We start from the raw sequence: 18,916 nt of genomic DNA, 5'->3' as shown, positions 1-18,916 counted from the left end.
TTTATATGGATAGTCGACCTTCCTATGGATAGAAACAAGTGCATGTGGGTACGAGATAACTATAATTATCATGCAATCCCGAAAAGGGGGTCATCACAGACAAACATGACATTAAATCGTTATCACTGAACTAGTATATGTATTGTTTAGGGCCAGTTGAAGGATGCCTCCGGGTGCGGGAATTTTTCGCTGCATTGAAGACCTGTTGGTGACCTTCTGCTGTTGTATGTTTTTCTATGGTCGGGTTGTTGTCTCTTTGACACATTCCCCATTTCCATTCTCAATTTTATTATACGAACAAGAACAAACAGCTCTATGTTGCTTTGACATTTATCAATTTTCAGGAAACATTGCAAAAAATGATCTTCAATATTTCGAAAACATGTGAAATAAAATTGCTAACACAGTGGACCGTCGAGTGTCAACAAACGTAGTAGACTTGTTCACTGAAAAGACGAGGATAATGGTTTCATCTGACATTTGTTATGCATACCCAGTTTTGATCATGATATTTAAAAAGACGTACTTTTTTTCAATCTATGTAACTAGAAAATTCCAAATTGAAATATCTCTTCATCTGGACCGACTTGGCATCTACTACGTTTAGACGGGTCCATTTCATTAGTAAGGTGATCAATAAATATTACGGAGTTTTGACAGAAAAGGAAAACGAACTTATTGTTATGTGTTTTCAACAAGGGTTTCGTTCCGCTAAATTATTTGCGCAAACAAAGTTTGTCTATTTTTAGATTACAGGTAATCATTTGACACTACGCATTAACCTGTGTAGTGATTTTGATTTTACGATAAATGTATGAATGAACGATAATTTTCTGAATGAACAAGAGCACCTGACCTCTTAAAGAAACACAAATTAAACATATAAAACCGTATTTAATAGGAGATAATTCAGTTAAATTTTCAATACTAAATCAACAACTGAAATGAATCCATATTTTGTTGAAACATCGTACGAACGGCGGAAAACGGAATCGCAGTTATAAAAATGTACTTTTTTTCACTCGGACTTTTATGTTATTTGATAGTCAAACAGTTGACCCTTTAAATACAAAAATACATCTACAAGAACATATTCTGAAACTTCTTAAATCCACTAACGTTTTTTTAAAGTTTCAAGCTATGTATTGCATTAGAAAACATACATAGGTGTTAAAGAATGACAGACCAGGAGCCTGTTTAACAAAATACTATGGCTTGATATGGGCGGAGTCTCTGATCTGGGTCACAAAGATGGCCATACGCGATAGCATAAAAGCAATTGCTTTAAAAACCAATTATACCAAGCATGTTTCATTAAATAGATCTAGACCATCTAACATCATAGCACTATCTTTCTACACAATAAAAACCAATTATACCAAGCATGTTTCATTAGATAGACCATCTAACATCATAGTACTATCTTTTTACACAATTAAAACCAATTATACCAAGCATGTTTCAAAAGATAGACCATCTAACATAATAGTACTATCTTTCTACACAATAAAAACCAATTATACCAAGCATGTTTCAAAAGATAGACCAACTAACAAATTCAGTAATTTTTTCATTTGTAAAGGGGCATAACTCTAGAAAAGTAATAGTAACACCATCAAAATTTGAATTTCATCTGTATTTTGTTGCAATAAGAATTGTGTTTAAGTTTTATAACGTTAGGTTGAGGGAAACTTAAGTTTGAGAAAGAAAACAACGAAAAATTCAGTAATTTTTCAATATGTTAACAAGCATACATTTATTTTTGGCATTGCACAAGTCATGTCTTCTTTGACTGTTCATGACGTTGAAATACTAAATCTCTCGGATCTGTTTTAGTTGATTTTAGTCTCTGATGCATGATTTTTTTTTAATTAATTGTTTTTGGCTTTTCAGTAACTAAGAGTACTCTCAAATCGTACTTTCTTGTTTATTTGACCTGTTGATACTATTTGTAATGCTCTTTAGTTATTTAATGTTTACTTATTCAGGGATGTAACTGGTCTATATACCAGCTTTGATAAATGTTTGATAGTACTATACATTTTCTCTAGAAAGGTTAAAGTTATGCCACTAAAATTCAAACTTGATCCGTGTTTTGCGTAATAAGCATTGTGTATAAGTTTCAAACATTTGGTCGAGTCAAACTATAACATCCATAGCTAAGGCTGCGGCATAAAAATGTTGGTTATCCCCATTATTATTCAATCTATTGATAACTTACGTTACTATCCTTATAAATCTATCTATAATCAGCTTGCATGTTAAATAGTCTAGAGCTGTTCCATTGAATTCGTCTTCTTTTTCTGTTTCTTGAGGAAGTTAAATCAACCTGTTCAGTCACTATAAAGTGTTACAATTCATATTTAGACGCAACACATAAATAGTGACCAAAAAGGTACCGCAATCTCAGGATGAACGCTTAAATAAAAAAAAAATATGAACACACCTCTTATGTCTCACCCTGCAACATTCTGTATGTATGTTTCTATCCCTAGTCAGGAGTCGGTCATTCAGTGGTTGTCCTTTGTTTATGTGTTACATATTTGTTTTTGATAGATTGGACTGTTAGATCTCTCGTTTCAATTGTTTTACAATGTCATTTCGGGGCCTTTTATAGCTGACTATACGGTATGGGCTTTGCTAATTGTTGATGGCCATACTGTGCCCTATAGTTGTTAACTTCTGTGTCATTTGATCTCTTGTGGAGAGTAGTCTCATTGGCAATCATACCACATCTTCTCTTTGGCATAAAATATTTTAACCTTTGTTCTAAAAAACACATGTCCAAAACTGGAATATGATTTGATTGCGTTTAAGATCTGAACACAAACAGAAACACTAACATGACTAAATCCATATATTTTTGTTCAAGCATAATTGATTTGAAGTCATACTCTCCTCGTACATACTTGAATTTAACACGAGATGGATTGTATGAATAAATGATATCATTATTTTGAAACTTTCGGATGCACAATTAAATTTCCTAATGGTGCACATGCGCAGAAGCGTAACCAATTTGATTAAGATTAACCCGAATAATCCAGTTGTTTCATTCGGATTATTCCAATTATTAATGTATCAAAGGCAATTATAACAACAATCAGTGAGAATTATTATTATGACCTATTAATGCTCCAAAACAAGCCATTAACTTTTAATTATTTTCATGTGTTTTCGTGAATTTCGAGAATTTATACCATTTAAATATCTGAAAAGGTTTATTTAACTTAAATACCCATAATAATAATATTTTAGTATTATGCGTCCTTGATAAAAGTAAGGAGAACGAACCCAGGGCCTTACTGCTGATTAATGTTGATGTTTGAGTTCTTTTATATACGTTATAATATGAATATACCCAATAATCTAGAAAACTTGCAATAAAAACATAATCAACCTAGTTGTTTTATACTCATCTAAATTAGATATTTTTCAAAGGTCTTTTTTATTTTTTTACCGTACACCTTTTACATTTATTGACATTATAATAAAAATCATAAAAATTTATGAATTACAATTAATATATATCGTTATTTTTATTTCTTATATACATGATAAATATATTTTTTATTGGGGCCGGATCGATTTTACATATGGGATGGATCGACGTTGGGCCGGATCGACTTGGGCCGGATCTACGTGGGGAAAGGGATCAAGGCAAGAAATAAAATAGCCTTTCATGACTTCACAAAAATAACATATTTTATATTTTTCCAGCACCAGCAATAATTTTATCCCTCTATACAGGTATAAACACCATATAGAGGGTTTGTTCCCAACCGGATAAATAAAACTTAGATATGATGTCTTCTCCTTGTACATTTTTTGTACTTAGCTACAAAAGGACAGCAGGAGTCTACATGCCAGTTTGTAGAATTTGAAGCGTTTTACGTTTTTGTGGTTTTATCATAGAGTATTGACCCTTTGACTGCCATGGCATTGAAAAACGTTTTACCTTTGACTGCTAAGAATCGGCCTGGCTTCGAACTTTATCAAACAGCGCCATGGCAACCCTGACAAAAATTGATAACGTCACGCTATTCTGCATGGTACCTGTATATGATTGCTCGTGTGATGACACCACAGTATGTCTGCTTCGTTCATTTATCACTCTCAAGTGTCGAATGTTTTTACTGTATTTGTGTTTTTTTTTTATATTTGATCAGTCTTTTAATTGGTGTTAATTGCAATTTATTAGTATTTGTAAAAACTGATAGCCTCATTGACTTTAATGGTATTCAGAAAATCTGTGCCACATGGCCAATATTTTGGCCTTAAAGTTATTTCTCAAAAATGCCATGGCCCATTTTAAATCGTTTGTGTTGTATGAAATAAACCATAATTAGTTATGGTGACAACACCAGTGTTTAGTTTAAAATATTTAACGGTTTTACTTCGATTGACATCAGAAGAAGTGTGACGTCTTTTGCATCACTTTTAAATTCACGACAGGCTCCCGTTCTAGAACAAACTCTATGTGTAATATGCTTTATTAAACTCAAATGTTCGGATTTGTGTATCAAATTCCATTGTCAAACTTTTGAAGAAGAAAATAAAAACAATAAAAAAACTTCGGGCTTTGGAAAAGTTTTCTGATTTTGTTCTACATGCCTTTAGTTTGTATAATATCAAACATCGTCACAGCAAATAGGTATTTCGTCAATTTCGGTAAATGATAGAGCGAGAATATAAATTTATTTGTGAAAATTGCCACTGTGTGAAATTAAGTTCCAACAATTACAGACAGGCAAATTTTCTTTGTCTTGTTTTACTTTTTAGTTGATGATAAAATTGAAAATGGAAATGGGGAATATGTCAAAGAGACAAGAACCCGACCAAATATGTTAAAGGATGGCTTCTTAAAGTCAAGCGGCAAATAAATATGCATATATTAAGGACGTGAACATGCCACTTCTTCATTTACCAAGACCTAATTCTGATTTTTCGAAAAGAACATTTAAATATTCTGGTCTTATTACCTGGAATAATTTACCAAGTAATATTAAAGAAATAGATAATTTAGATACATTTATGACCAACTGTTCAAACTATTTTCTAACTGAACAGAATAAAGATGCATGAAACTAATGTATTTCTTTTTCTTCTTCTACTGAATGCATATGTGCTTATTTAACTGTATTATGTATTTTATATTGTATGTATTTTTGTACGTTTTTTTATTTGTATTGATAGTTTTTGAAGATTAACATGTAATTGTTAAATGTTTTACCTTCGTTAAATAAAGAATTTTATTATTATTATGTAAACAATCGCCATATTGCTTTGTGACGTATTGGAATTTCCACAACAATATATATATTTTCGAATAACAGCCACTTTAACTCGCTTTGTAACTACGATGTACACCTTATCTACTAATATATATAAATAACGTCACATAATCTGTATATCTGTGTGGACCTAATCTACCATGTACCTATCTGATCATGTGACATGAATATTAATACACAAATTCTTGTTCAAATGTATAATTCCATAATATTTAAATAAACACAATTTCTTTTATGGTTGTGAAAATATTGAAGTTTCAAATATTAAATTCATGCAACACACATTATTCATATTTACCACAATTGATATTCTTTACAAAACAAAATCGAATAATACTGCATTCTTTTATACTAAATAAAATATCTGATATATAGATTCACTTACGTTTGCATGCAGTTTATTCACATTCGAGAGATATTTTCCTTTTCGTGTTTCAACACATCATCTCATTGTCAACTCATTGTCAACATTGATGTAAACAATCGCCATATTGCTTTGTGACGTATTGGAATTTCCACAATAATATATATATATATTTCGATTCACAGCCACTTTAACTCGCTTTGTAACTAGGATGTACACCTTATCTGCCAATATATTTAAATGACGTCACATAATCTGTATATCTGTGTGCACCTTATCTACTATCGTGCCTATCTTATCACGTGACATGAATATTAATACACAAATTCTTGTTCAGATGTTAGATTCCATAATATCTAAATAAACACAATTTCTTTTATGGTTGTGAAAATATTGAAATTTCAAATATTAAATTCATGCAACACACATTATTTATATTTACCACAATTGATATTCTTTACAAAACAAAATCGAATAATACTGCATTCTTTTATACTAAATAAAATATCTGATATATAGATTCACTTACGTTTGCATGCATTTTATACACATTCGAGAGATATTTTCCTTTTCGTGTTTCAACACATCATCTCATTGTCAACTCATTGTCAACATTGATGTAAACAATCGCCATATTGCTTTGTGACGTATTGGAATTTCCACAATAATATATATATATATTTCGATTCACAACCACTTTAACTCGCTTTGTAACTAGGATGTACACCTTATCTACCAATATATTTAAATGACGTCACATAATCTGTATATCTGTGTGCATCTTATCTACTATATGTATGATAACTTTTTAATTTACAGTAATTTTTGGGCCGAATAAGGGCCTTATTGCTCTTACTCCTTTGATTGGTTAAGTTCCAATGATGGTTATTTTCTTGTATGCAATCAAATGTTATGTTAAATTTTTTCTATAGTACTGGACAGGATAAAACTTTACTCATGCCAAGTATATCTTTATTTGTAACAAAGATAAATTCTGCACATTTTTTCTAAAAGTGCAAATTTAACAAAGACTATGGGCGAGTTGTTGTCGCTTTGACACATTCCCCATTTCCTTTTTCAATTTTAATAGGGAAAAATCAATGGTGGTATTACACCTAGAGCAAATCTGAGTATTATCTGACATGTGTGGGTAATCTTCTTTCTATGAAACTACTGAGACACATTTAACCATACTTGACCATAATAATTAATATGTTTTTTCTTTAAAAAATGTATCAGATGACCCCACCTTCCAACCCTCATGGCCCACATGAATAAAAATGGAACATAGGGGTAAAATGCAGATTTTTGTATATATCTCTGAAACTAAATCATTTGGAGCAAATCAGACAGGGGGCAGTTGATGGTTTTCTCAGAGCATGGGTCCTGTGTAATTTCGAGGAGAAGATTTTTTAAAAGTTAACGGACATTTAATATGGACGACAGACAACAAGTGCTGCCCATTGGACCAAGATCGTTTTTAACCCTTAAAGTACACCACTTACCATTTTGTGTACAACATCCCAGGAAATTAATAATATTTTCATGGCATCCTATTAATTTCATCACTTCCATTTCTTGCATTAAATCTGTCAATTCTCTATCGGTTGCATCCTCTAAAATATTTAAATAATATTGACAATTATTAATGGATAAAACCATTGGTCACATTCAAAGAATACTGTGGATTCATTCATTTTCATGGATTGCTTAAAACTTGCATAATCGTGGATATTTGATTTTGTAATTTTTCCAATCTCTGTATTCAAAGCCTATTCAAAATATGTTATTCAATGAACATTTGAATTCAATGTTCACCTGTACCCACGAAAATTGGTATCAAACTAATGTTAATGAATCAAAAGTAATTTGTCCCAACCCAGGACTATATGTCCCCATTCAAAAACATTGATCAGGAACCCTCCCCTTGCAGTGGCATAGCTTGCATGTATGCTCAGATGCTCAAGCATCCACATCATTTTGACAAAACAAAAATTAAAAAAAACAGCAGTTTAACTCGGAAGTATCAAAATGTAACAAGGCTGAGGATATGAGGATAACATCCAGTCATTTTGGAAGCAGTATGCCTGGTCTTTCATTTAGGATAATTTAGTTTGATACATGAATCGCAGAATAGTGTTTCAAGTTAACTTTTCTTCGTATAAATAGTCTATGTCATCAGCTAAGGCAAGCGGAGAGGACTGATACGCAGACCCATGGACATGTTTCATCTGAAATTGAACCTAGTGGAGGGATGGCTTCTCATTTGACTATAGTAACTAACAACTAAAACACCATATCCTGATATCGTTTCTTGCGACATTGTAAACGACGTGATAAAACAAATCAATTTGTAATAGATCGTGATAAGTCCTAGGCTTATGAATTCCCGTTTCTATTTAGGTTCAAATACTAATTTTATTTTTATTCAGTAAAGAACAAAGATCCAATATTCCCCGCCATGCACATTACATGTCATATTTTATCTATCAAAGGCCAAGGAACAAGGGAATAACTAAAAAAAACTTTTATTTCTTTTTCTTTTTTATTTTTAATATCTAAAAAGAAATAAAAGCTTCACAGCAAATGAAATGGGATTTCCATTACAATTTATATTTCAAAGGGACATTACTAGTTAAAAATATTTGATTACGAATTATTTTCAAAATTGTCAAAGACATTGCTTATGATATGAGTTTCACTTAATCTGACATGAATTGTACACATGAGAGTGCTAACAATACCGGACGATCGGACGCCCGGTATTTTTATGTCTCCTGCATGCGTTTAGCTCAGTAATAAAAAATCAAAGGTTGTAGACTCAAATTCCTGGAAAGAGAAGTCACTTCAGTTCCTATACTCAGAAGTTCCTAAATTATACAGAAGTGCCGCTGTAATGGAGTCCGTTTAAACGGTTTTTGATATGTCAAATAGAAGATTGGGGGGGGAAACTTTACATCAAATATTTATGAATTGAATGATGGTAGTTTCAAGAAAACAATAAAATTTGGTTAAAAATATAAATATATGAATTGGTGGGTATTTTGAATTTAAACAAAAATCTAACTAGTGTCGGATTCTGGGGGAGTACATGTGCTTAAATAAAAAATATTTTCTGCACAAAAAGGTCCTAAACATTTTTCGGCTCGCTCGACTCGGCAAAACATCCACATCATTTCAACCCTGGCTACGACACTGCCTTGGATCCCCAATAGAACAAGCAGAGCTTGCATTGCTCACAAGTTTGTTTTTTTGCTTAAATCTTTCATCAATGACTGTTTTTGCTTTTCAATTTATATTTAATAATAAGAGGCTTACAAATGCCAATACAATGTTCATTGTATCTGTCATATTTTCATTAAAAGCAAATAAATGCATTTTACCCATTTGTTCCATTTTAACCATAGTGTCTTTGTTTCTTGAAGTACAAGGAAATAAAATACAAATTTATACTAAATTCATTTGCGAAGATTTATATAGTTAAAAAAAAAATAAAACAACTTGTGTAATTTTCCTTAAAGGTCAATAACTCCGTAACGGGTCAATAGACAATTTTTGTCATAAAAAACATTTTTGAAGATGTTACTTTGCTGAACATTTTTTGCTGTTTACAGTTTATCTTTATCTTTAATTAATTTCATACAAAAACTAAAAAAAATCCTTAAAATAACCAATTTAGTGGCAGGAACCAAACAATGGCAGCCATGTTTGTCGATGGATCAAAACTTCGGATACAATTTATAAGCAAGATACCAGATAATTAAGGAAATTTTTTTTTGTTAAAGTTTGAAATCTTTGGCCCAGTAGTTTCAGAGAAGGTTTTTTGAAATAGTTAACAACAGATGATGATGGACGCCAAGTCATTAGTGATAACATAAGCTCAAATGGTTATAGCTAACAAGAATGTGTCCCCAGTACATGAATAGCCCATCCACATGGGGGAAAATTTCTAGTTTGGCATAAAAATTACAAAAATTATAAAATAGAAAACATGAGCCCTAAGTTTCAAGTTGATTGGACTTCAACTTCATCAAAAACTACCTCTACCAAAAACTTTAACCAATCCTTTAACCTGAAGCGGGACAAACAGACGGAAGGACAAACGGACGGAAGAACGAACCAATGGATGGACAGATGAACAAATGGACAGACAAAAGAACGAATGAATGGACGCACAGAACAGAAAACATAATGCACCAAAATGGGGCATAATAAATGGGACATTAAAATGGGTTTTAATCGATCCTACAAACTATCCATGTTTATGTAATAAGGAGTACTGTCTTTTGGTATGTATAACGAACACATTTACATTTATACCCTGTGTGTTATACATGACTACAAATATTTTCTTAGTTTTTTTTCAGGTCCAAAATTGGACCAAGAAATTTCCAATTGAAGTGAAAAGTAAGGATTTTTTTTGCTCAAACCTTGATTGTTTTTTATGTGTTATAATATTAATATTCTTGATTTGTCATGTTTTATTCAAATAAAATACATTTTATATCTTTGTTGTTACGTTTTTCGTGTAAATTTGTCAATATGTTTTGCAATCCGGAAATTTGCCAATTGTCTTAATATTGAAGACACAATAAAGCTTTTGTTATTGGTTAAATCAGCCTAGAGTTGTGTTCCTTGTTGTCATAACTTATTGTTTTGTATGTGAAGAGTTGAAGAAAAGTGTATGAAAATTGAATAAACAACACTCATTTTGAAAAGATAAACCATATAATATATCAGGTGATCACAAGTCATGTTGGTCAGTCATGTGACATAATATTGTAAAGTGATGATTTATTCTATGAGAAGTTTATTTTTATAAATACGTTTTTACTTTAACTTTTCAACTTTTAAACAACTGTTTAAAACCTTTCAAGAAATTATGATTGAAAACATGATTATCACATAATTGTAACCTGAACAAATTTAATTAGGAACAAGGCCAACCTGTCACTGATTTGTTTTGACATTCATTAGACATGGGGTTGAAGTCATAAAACTTAGCTCAGTGCTCGGAGCACAAAAATCTTGCTCAAAACATAAAATCCAGCATTTTGATTGGTTTTTATTTGTTTAAGTACAAAAAACTGACTCAAATATTTATTACTTCAAGGCCTGTTGATTGAGGTGGGATAATCCAGATTAACAGCTAGAATCATCAAACAATAAATAAAAGTATTGAGATTTTAACAATTCATTACAGCACTAATGACATTAATTGATTTGTAATTATTTTATTGTTTGAATCAGAACATTAATTGGATATTTATAATCTTGTCCTTTATACTCAAACAATTCATCCTTTTAACTGTGATTTTCAAAAAATTATCAAAGTTCAAAGCCCATAATTATAGCAAAAATGAGCCAAGCGGAACAAAACTGAAACTTAACAATTCCTAGTTGTGGAATTAGGGAATGACAGAATGATGGAATGACGGAATGACAGAATTACGGAATGACCGAATTACGGACATGGATAAAACTATATGGCACCGACATCTTTGTTGCGGGCCATATTCGTTGCAGGGCCATAACAATGCAAATTTTTCAATAAAGATAAAAAAGATGGAAAAAATTCAATTCTTATTTCCCAAAATTTTATGCTTGTCTAATAAAAAAAGAAAACCTAAGCATAAATCTAGTTTTCATTAATACTATTTGATTTTTGATCTAAAATATATAAGTAAATTTTACCCTTTAACATCTTGACTGCTATGGCAGTTGTTGGAGCTTTATTTAAACCAACAGTTTCTGCTTTAAAAACTTTACCAAATGCTCCTTCCCCAAGAGGTTCACCAAGTGATAACCTATAACAATAAATAAATTATTTCATCTCATATTCATTTAGATATTGAGATACTGATTGATGTAACCATATATATATAACTAAATAAAATTCTAATAGTTGTACACATTTTCTTAGATATAAGAAGATATGGTATGAGTGCCAATGAGACAACTCTCCATCCAAATGACAATTTATAAAAGTAAACCATTATATGTCAATGTACGGCCTTAACACAGAGCCTTGGCTCACACTGAACAACAAGCTATAAAGGACCCCAAAATTACTAGAGTAAAACCATTCAAACGGGAAAACCAACGTTCTAATCTATATAAAACCAGAGGCTCTAAAGAGCCTGTGTCGCTCACTTTTGTCTATGTGAATATTCAAGGACATGACAAAATTGTGTTTTGGTGATAACTAAGATTTATGAAAAATGGTTAAATATTGACTATAAAGGGCAATAACTCCTAAAGGGGTCAACTGACCATTTCGGTTATGTTGACTTATTTGTAAAACTTACTTTGCTGAACATTATTGCTGTTTAGTTTATCTCTATCTATTATAATCATGATAATATTCAAGATAATAACCAAAAACAGCAAAATTCAGGGGTAGCAACCCAACAAAAGGTTGTCCGATTCATCTAAAATTTTTAGGGCAGATAGATCTTGACCTGATAAACAATTTCACTCTATGTCAGATTTGTTATAAATGCTTTGGTTTTTGAGTTATAAGCCAAAAGCTGCATTTTACCCCTATGTTTTATATTTAGCCCTGGCGGCCGTCTTGGTTGGTTGGCCGGGTCACTGGACACAATTTTTAAACTAGATACCCTAATAATGTTTTGGCCATGTTTGGTTAAATTTGGCCCAGTAGTTTCAGAGGAGAAGATTTTTATAAAAGTTAACGACGATGGATGACGGACCCCAAGTGATGAGAAAAGCTCACTTGGACCTTCGGGCCAGGTGAGCTAAAAACAAGAAACGAGAAACACATATAAATTATATAAACAAACTACAACTACTGTACATCAGATTCCTGACTTAGGACAGGTGCAAACATTTGCAGTGATGGATTAAATGTTTTAATGGGTTAAACCATTTATTACTAATGATTTACAATTTTCAGTGTTTTTGAACAATTTTGTACCGAGACACATGTTTTTTTTATCTAGGTAATGTGAGAATGTTATATTTGCTCTTTTAAAAAATTACCAGAAAATCAAGTTTCTCAGATTGTATTGCATGATCAGACCTCTACAATAACATTTTTTTCAACTTGTTTAGGAGGACTTTGCATTATAAGTTGATTCAAGGAACAAAAGAAATTTAAAACAATAGAACAGAAGTTAGTTTTATATCTTTTGAAATATTTTTCAAAAATTATGAGTCAAGAAAAACTGAAACTAGTCATGTCACAGAACTTAGGATCTACTTTTTAACAATGCCAAGTCAAATCAGACTTGCATATGAGGCACCGTCTGATAGGCATGTCAATGTAAATTCATTGGATTTGTATCTTGTTTTTATTTTAAAGTTGAATTTTTTGTCAGCTTTTTCCAGTTTTATCCATTTCATACAGTAAGTACAGAGTGAGTCATGGATGATATTACGACACTCATTCCAATTTATAATTGACTGGGGAAGATAATTAGTAAAGTTGAGAATGGAAATGGGGAATGTGTCAAAGAGACAACAACCCGACCAAATAAAAAACAACAGCAGAAGGTCACCAACAGGTCTTCAATGTAGCGAGAAATTCCCGCACCCGGAGGCGTCCTTCAGCTGGCCCCTAAACAAATATATACTAGTTCAGTGATAATGAACGCCATACTAATTTCCAAATTGTACACAAGAAACTAATATAAAAATAATACAAGACTAACAAAGGCCAGAGGCTCCTGACTTGGGACAGGCGCAAAAATGCGGCGGGGTTAAATATGTTTGTGAGATCTCAACCCTCCCCCTATACCTCTAACCAATGTAGAAAAATAAACGCATAACAATACGCACATTAAAATTCAGTTCAAAAGAAGTCCGAGTCTGATGTCAGAAGATGTAACCAAAGAAAATAAACAAAATGATAATAATACATAAATAACAACAGACTACTAGCAGTTAACTGACATGCCAGCTCCAGACTTCAATTAAACTGACTGAAAGATTATGATTTCATCATATGAACATCAGGCACAATCCTTCCCGTTAGGGGTTTAGTATCATACCATCATAACATATATGAGAAAAACATAACCCGTGTCATGCCAACAACTGTTTTTAGAATAAATGTCTTTAGTTCCGACGCAAAGACCTTATCAGTGACTCAATATTAACGCCAAAATATGCAATCTTTAATGACTTGACAACAGTATCGTAATTATATACCTTCTTAATCAGTCTATTTAAAGGTTTTGTAAGTTTCTGAGGTGAATACTGACACCTTTGTGCTTTATAAAGAATATTGCCATAAAAAATTGGATGTGAAATACCTGAACGTATAAAAAGTCTGCATGTTGAGCTATATTTACGAATGATGTCTTTATACCGATGATAAAATTTAGTAAAAGTTTTGACTAGTTTGTGATATCGAAAACCCTGGTGTAATAATTTTTCAGTAATACATAAATTTCTCTCGTTAAAATCTAAAACATTGTTACAAACACGAGCGAATCGTACAAGTTGAGATATATAAACACCGTAAGATGGTGACAAGGGAACGTCACCATCTAAAAACGGATAATTAACGATAGGAAATGAAAAATCATCCCTTTTATCATAAATTTTAGTATTCAGCTTTCCGTTAGTGATATAGATATCAAGATCGAGGAAAGGGCAGTGGTCATTTTTAGTATTAGCTTTATTTAAAGTAAGTTCAGCAGGATAAATTTCATTAATATACATACTGAAGTCGTCATTATTGAGAGCCAAAATATCATCCAAATATCTAAAAGTATTATTAAATTTGTTTATCAGATGTTGTTTTGATGGGTCTTTGCTTATTTTTGTCATAAATTGTAACTCATAACAATACAAAAAGAGGTCCGCAATAAGTGGTGCACAGTTAGTCCCCATTGGAATTCCGATAATCTGACGATATACGGAATCCCCAAAGCGAACAAAAATGTTATCTAGTAAAAATTCAAGGGCATATATAGTATCAAAGCATGTCCAATTAACATAGTTTTTTTGTTTATTGCTACTAAAAAATGACCTAAAAGAGTTTGAACATATATATTCACATTCTGATTTTTTGAATGCCCATTTAATTAGGTGTGTGAATTTTTTCTTAATGAGAATGTGAGGCAATGTGGTATACAGGGTAGAAAAATCAAAACTTTGAACAGATTCAAAATCACCAATATGAGCATGCAATTTATCAAGTACTTCCAACGAGTTCTTGACACTCCAAAAGTAATTTATTCCACTATTTTCGAAGGCCTTATTTGAACAATTTATTATAAGGTTTTTAATTGTACCAAGTGTGCTGGTAAGAAGAATAGACAATTTAGTAGTTGAACAATGGCTTGAAGACGAAATAAATCTATATTTGTAAGGGGTTTTGTGTAGCTTTGGAAGCCAATATGTAGTTGGGACTTTCATTGTATTTGGCTCTGCTTGTAAAGCGGTGGCTAAAAGTTTATGTTTGTTACAGATTTCGTTTTCTGAAAATGGAGTCAGTTGGAATGTTGGTGAATTGGTGATTTCCTTTTTCAGAACCTCAATGTAAAATTTACGTCAAACAATAATAATATTATTTGCTGCTTTATCGGCCGGGACAAAAACAAATTCCTTGGCTAGTTCTTTTAGTTTATGTTTGATACGAGAAATAGGTTTATTGTGGTTATTGTTAATAGTAAAATGTTCTTTAAAATGTTGAATACGTATATCAACTATCTTCATTACTGAATTAAAAAAAGAGTCCAAAGATTTTTTGTCAGCTTTTTCCCGTTTTATCCATTTCATACAGTAAGTATGGAGTGAGTCGTGGATGATATTACGACACTCATTCCAATTAATAATTGACGGGGGACGATATTTAGGTCCTTTACTGAGGAATGATTTTAACTCTCGGTCTTGAACGATGTTAAGATCTCCTGTTATAACATGGGAAATGGGTCCATAAATATATGCGGAATTACTGCAATTACAAGAAGTAGGTGTATTTTCACTGATATTAACATCTTTACACAATTGACTATAATTAAACACAAATTTCCGGTAGATTTCTTGTAAATATAACAAATAAGAGGTAGCTCAGTATTGTCAAAATAACCAGGAATTTGCTCTTTAACAGAATGGTCGTTAAATATACCGGCAATATTTACAAATTACATAATAAAGGAGCAAAGATTGGCGTCCAGAATATGAACCAGCATACAATAATTAAAGTTATGTAAAATTGATAAATTTTTTGTTCGGCTGAAAATGTCAAAAGCTATCATTTACTGAGGAATGATTTTAACTCTCCGTCTTGAAATATGTTAAGATCTCCTGTTATAACATGGGAAATTGGTCCATAAATGTATTTGGAATTACTGCAATTACATGAAGTAGGTGTATTTTCACTGATATTAAAATCTTTACACAATTGGCTATAATTTAACACAAATTTCCATGTAGATTTCTTGTAAATATAACAAATAAGAGGGAGCTCAGTATTATCAAAATATCCAGGAATTTGTTCTTTAACAGAATGGTTGTTAAAAATACCAGCAATATTTACAAAATCAAAACCTTTATTGACATACTTTATTTTGATAAAATGTTTTTTATGATCTTCAGGACGATCAATTTTAGGAAACAGTTTAGAATAACAATATGCCATTATAATTTGAACAATTTCGTACTTAGGACTGCTATATGAAATTGTGTTGCAATCCTCTAAAATTTTATTTAACTTATTAATCGGTAATGAACAGAGCTTTGTTAACAGATAATGTCTGCTGTTGTTTTTTGAAATAGAAATTAGGTCCGAAATATTGGTGTGATTGGTCCGAAATTTTCTTTGATTGTGATTTTTTCTACGACCATGAGAATGGTTTTTTTTCGAACAGTTTTAGAAACAATATCCAAAATGTTAACAGTATCGGTTCTTGATATTTTTTAATCTAATTTAATTCAATTATTTTCCGTGATTGTACAAACTTTGAATGAGATTCACCAGGCTGCTTATTTACTTCTTCCAAAGGTTGAACTGCTAAATATTTGATAAGATGACTGTGCTTCTTAAGGTGTTGATAAATGATACTTTTGAATTTATTGGGTTATTTTCTTGAGTGCGTTTAAATAAATATCGACCAGTTTAACCTACGTACTGAATACCGCATCCTGGTTTGTTTCATGTGAGTAAATAAATAAGACTGTTTATTTTTCAAGTTATATCAGTTTCAAATTTTAAAGAAAATGAGCGACCATTAAGTGTGGACCTTACCGTATTGTTGGTGGAAAGACAGGGACATGTTACTCATTTTTTGGCATGACACTTATCGATAGAAGGGTAACCACGATTTTTATTTTTAAAAATGTTAGCGATGGTAGTATTTTTAGATAGGCGATTTTGAAGATTGAGACGTGTAATTACCCTTTGAACGAGTTAAGTATTTAATATTTTTCCATTTCTAAGCTTCCTATTTGTTTTTTGTTTGTGAATTATATTAGAAAGGAGCAAAGACTGGTGTCCAGAATATGAACCAGCATACAATGAATTAAGTTATGAAAAAATGATAAATCTGTTCAGCTAAAGATGTCAAACGCTATCTGTATTAATTACCCAAAAAAGATAGGGTATATCAGGGTAGCGACTGACGTCTGACTAAATATTCTCGCTCGGACACACACTCCATAATCTAGTATATTATAAGAGCATATAAACCTGTTAAATTAAATTAATATTGATATAGCTTTTACTTGTCTGACCTTTTTATCCTCCAGTACAAGACAATCAGACAAGTGTTATTGTTGAGCCCTAATGATTCCAGTATATATATGAGAAAATGTTAAACCTTGGAAAAAAAGAGTTTTTGGAAAAACTTCTTGTTATATTTCATACTACAGTGGTTACAATATCTATTGAATTCATCTGAAAATTGATACAACCAATCAAATATCAGGTCATTATACAGCTTTTAACCAAAGAAACAATCTGGATGTCAGAAACAGTGAGCAATGCTATTTGTGGGTCGACAGATATAAGTTAAAATGTTGTCATGAGTCAATATATATGTCTTTACAGTATGATAACTTTCATGGAATGGTCAATGTTATGCTTTAACTTACTGTTCCCGTCTAAATTCCCAGTGTTTGTCCAGAGGGAGATCATACTCTGACATCATGGTCAAATCAGATGACAAGCGTCTTCTTGGACCAGGTTCAATTCTGATTGTGGGTAAAACAAATGGTTGTGTACCATCATAAGATTTGTATGGATGGTAATTCTCATTCTGGAATTGATGCAAAACATTCTGATATGAAATTAAAATGTATACCTGTTTCAAATTTGTATGCAAATCCATGTCATTTTTTTAATTATCATGATTTTGTAATAGAAATAAACATCATAAAAGTTTGAAGAGCACACAGACTATCGCTAATAATAAATGAAGCAAGTCCAGATGCAAAGCTGTTATAAATATTCAAATCTAAAATTGACAAAAACTTCCTTAAAACTAAATTAGATTCTGTCTAGATTGAATATCTCTATTTTCATAATCTAAACATTACTGATGAACATTTAATGAATCTCAATAATCTTCCTTTCTTAAGACTTACTTTGTAACTTTTACACCATATAAAGACAACTTCCTCATAAAACTTCATTTCCTAATTATAACCGAATAAGTCAAACATATTCTTTTTTGTGCACTTATATTTGAACTTATCAGTAATAAAATATGTTTGAATATTGAAACTAGCCTGTGTCATGACAATTACTCCCTTGACATTTCTATATTTGCTGGACTGAACCCTCTTGTAACGTCTATAACATATAAATATCAGGAGTAACAGGAAGAGAACAACTACTGATGCCACACCACCGATAATGTAGATTACTATTTGCTCTTTATCGTTTGTTCCTCCTGACCTAATGTCTACTGCTTCTGCTTGTTCATCTGCAATTAAAGTATTTGTAATTAAAAAGTTTTCAAAAGATGAAATAATATGTTTGAAAGGAAATGGTAAATATGTGTCAGCTCAATAGCTGGCTTATCTACAATATTTATAACCAATTCAATCCTTTTTTCCTCCTCATCAAACTTTTAATTGTTAAAAGTCTTTATTTTAGGAATGATTGTAATATTTTTTTCTGTCTATGAAGGAATAATATCATTAAAAAAAATGTGGTGCACACTGAATAACTCACTACATAAGTTACTCTCAAGTGTGTATCAAATTCAACATTTTTAACGATGAACGCCATGATTATTTTTGGTGTTAAAACTGCTTATTCTCCTTTTTTGTAAGTGTTCTATAC

At 31.5% G+C, this 18,916-nt stretch overlaps 1 protein-coding gene across 1 annotated transcript; it reads right to left on the bottom strand.

Annotated features, from left to right (window-relative positions):
- Window positions 1–10,855: 10,855 nt before the first annotated feature.
- Window positions 10,856–18,397, bottom strand: LOC143074059 (fibroblast growth factor receptor-like). The gene is made up of 4 exons (XM_076249608.1): window positions 18,358–18,397; window positions 17,722–17,885; window positions 11,353–11,465; window positions 10,856–10,863 (listed from the first exon to the last, which is right to left on the bottom strand). The coding sequence occupies exons 1-4, from the start codon at window positions 18,364–18,366 to the stop codon at window positions 10,856–10,858; spliced, it is 294 nt and encodes a 97-aa protein (XP_076105723.1). The 5' UTR covers window positions 18,367–18,397.
- Between the last annotated feature and the right edge of the window lie 519 nt (window positions 18,398–18,916).

Source organism: Mytilus galloprovincialis, chromosome 5 (assembly GCF_965363235.1).
Source record: "Mytilus galloprovincialis chromosome 5, xbMytGall1.hap1.1, whole genome shotgun sequence".
Taxonomy (NCBI): Eukaryota; Metazoa; Mollusca; class Bivalvia; order Mytilida; family Mytilidae; genus Mytilus; species Mytilus galloprovincialis.
Note: the sequence above shows the minus strand (reverse complement) of the source record. Positions and strands in the feature narration are given on the sequence as shown.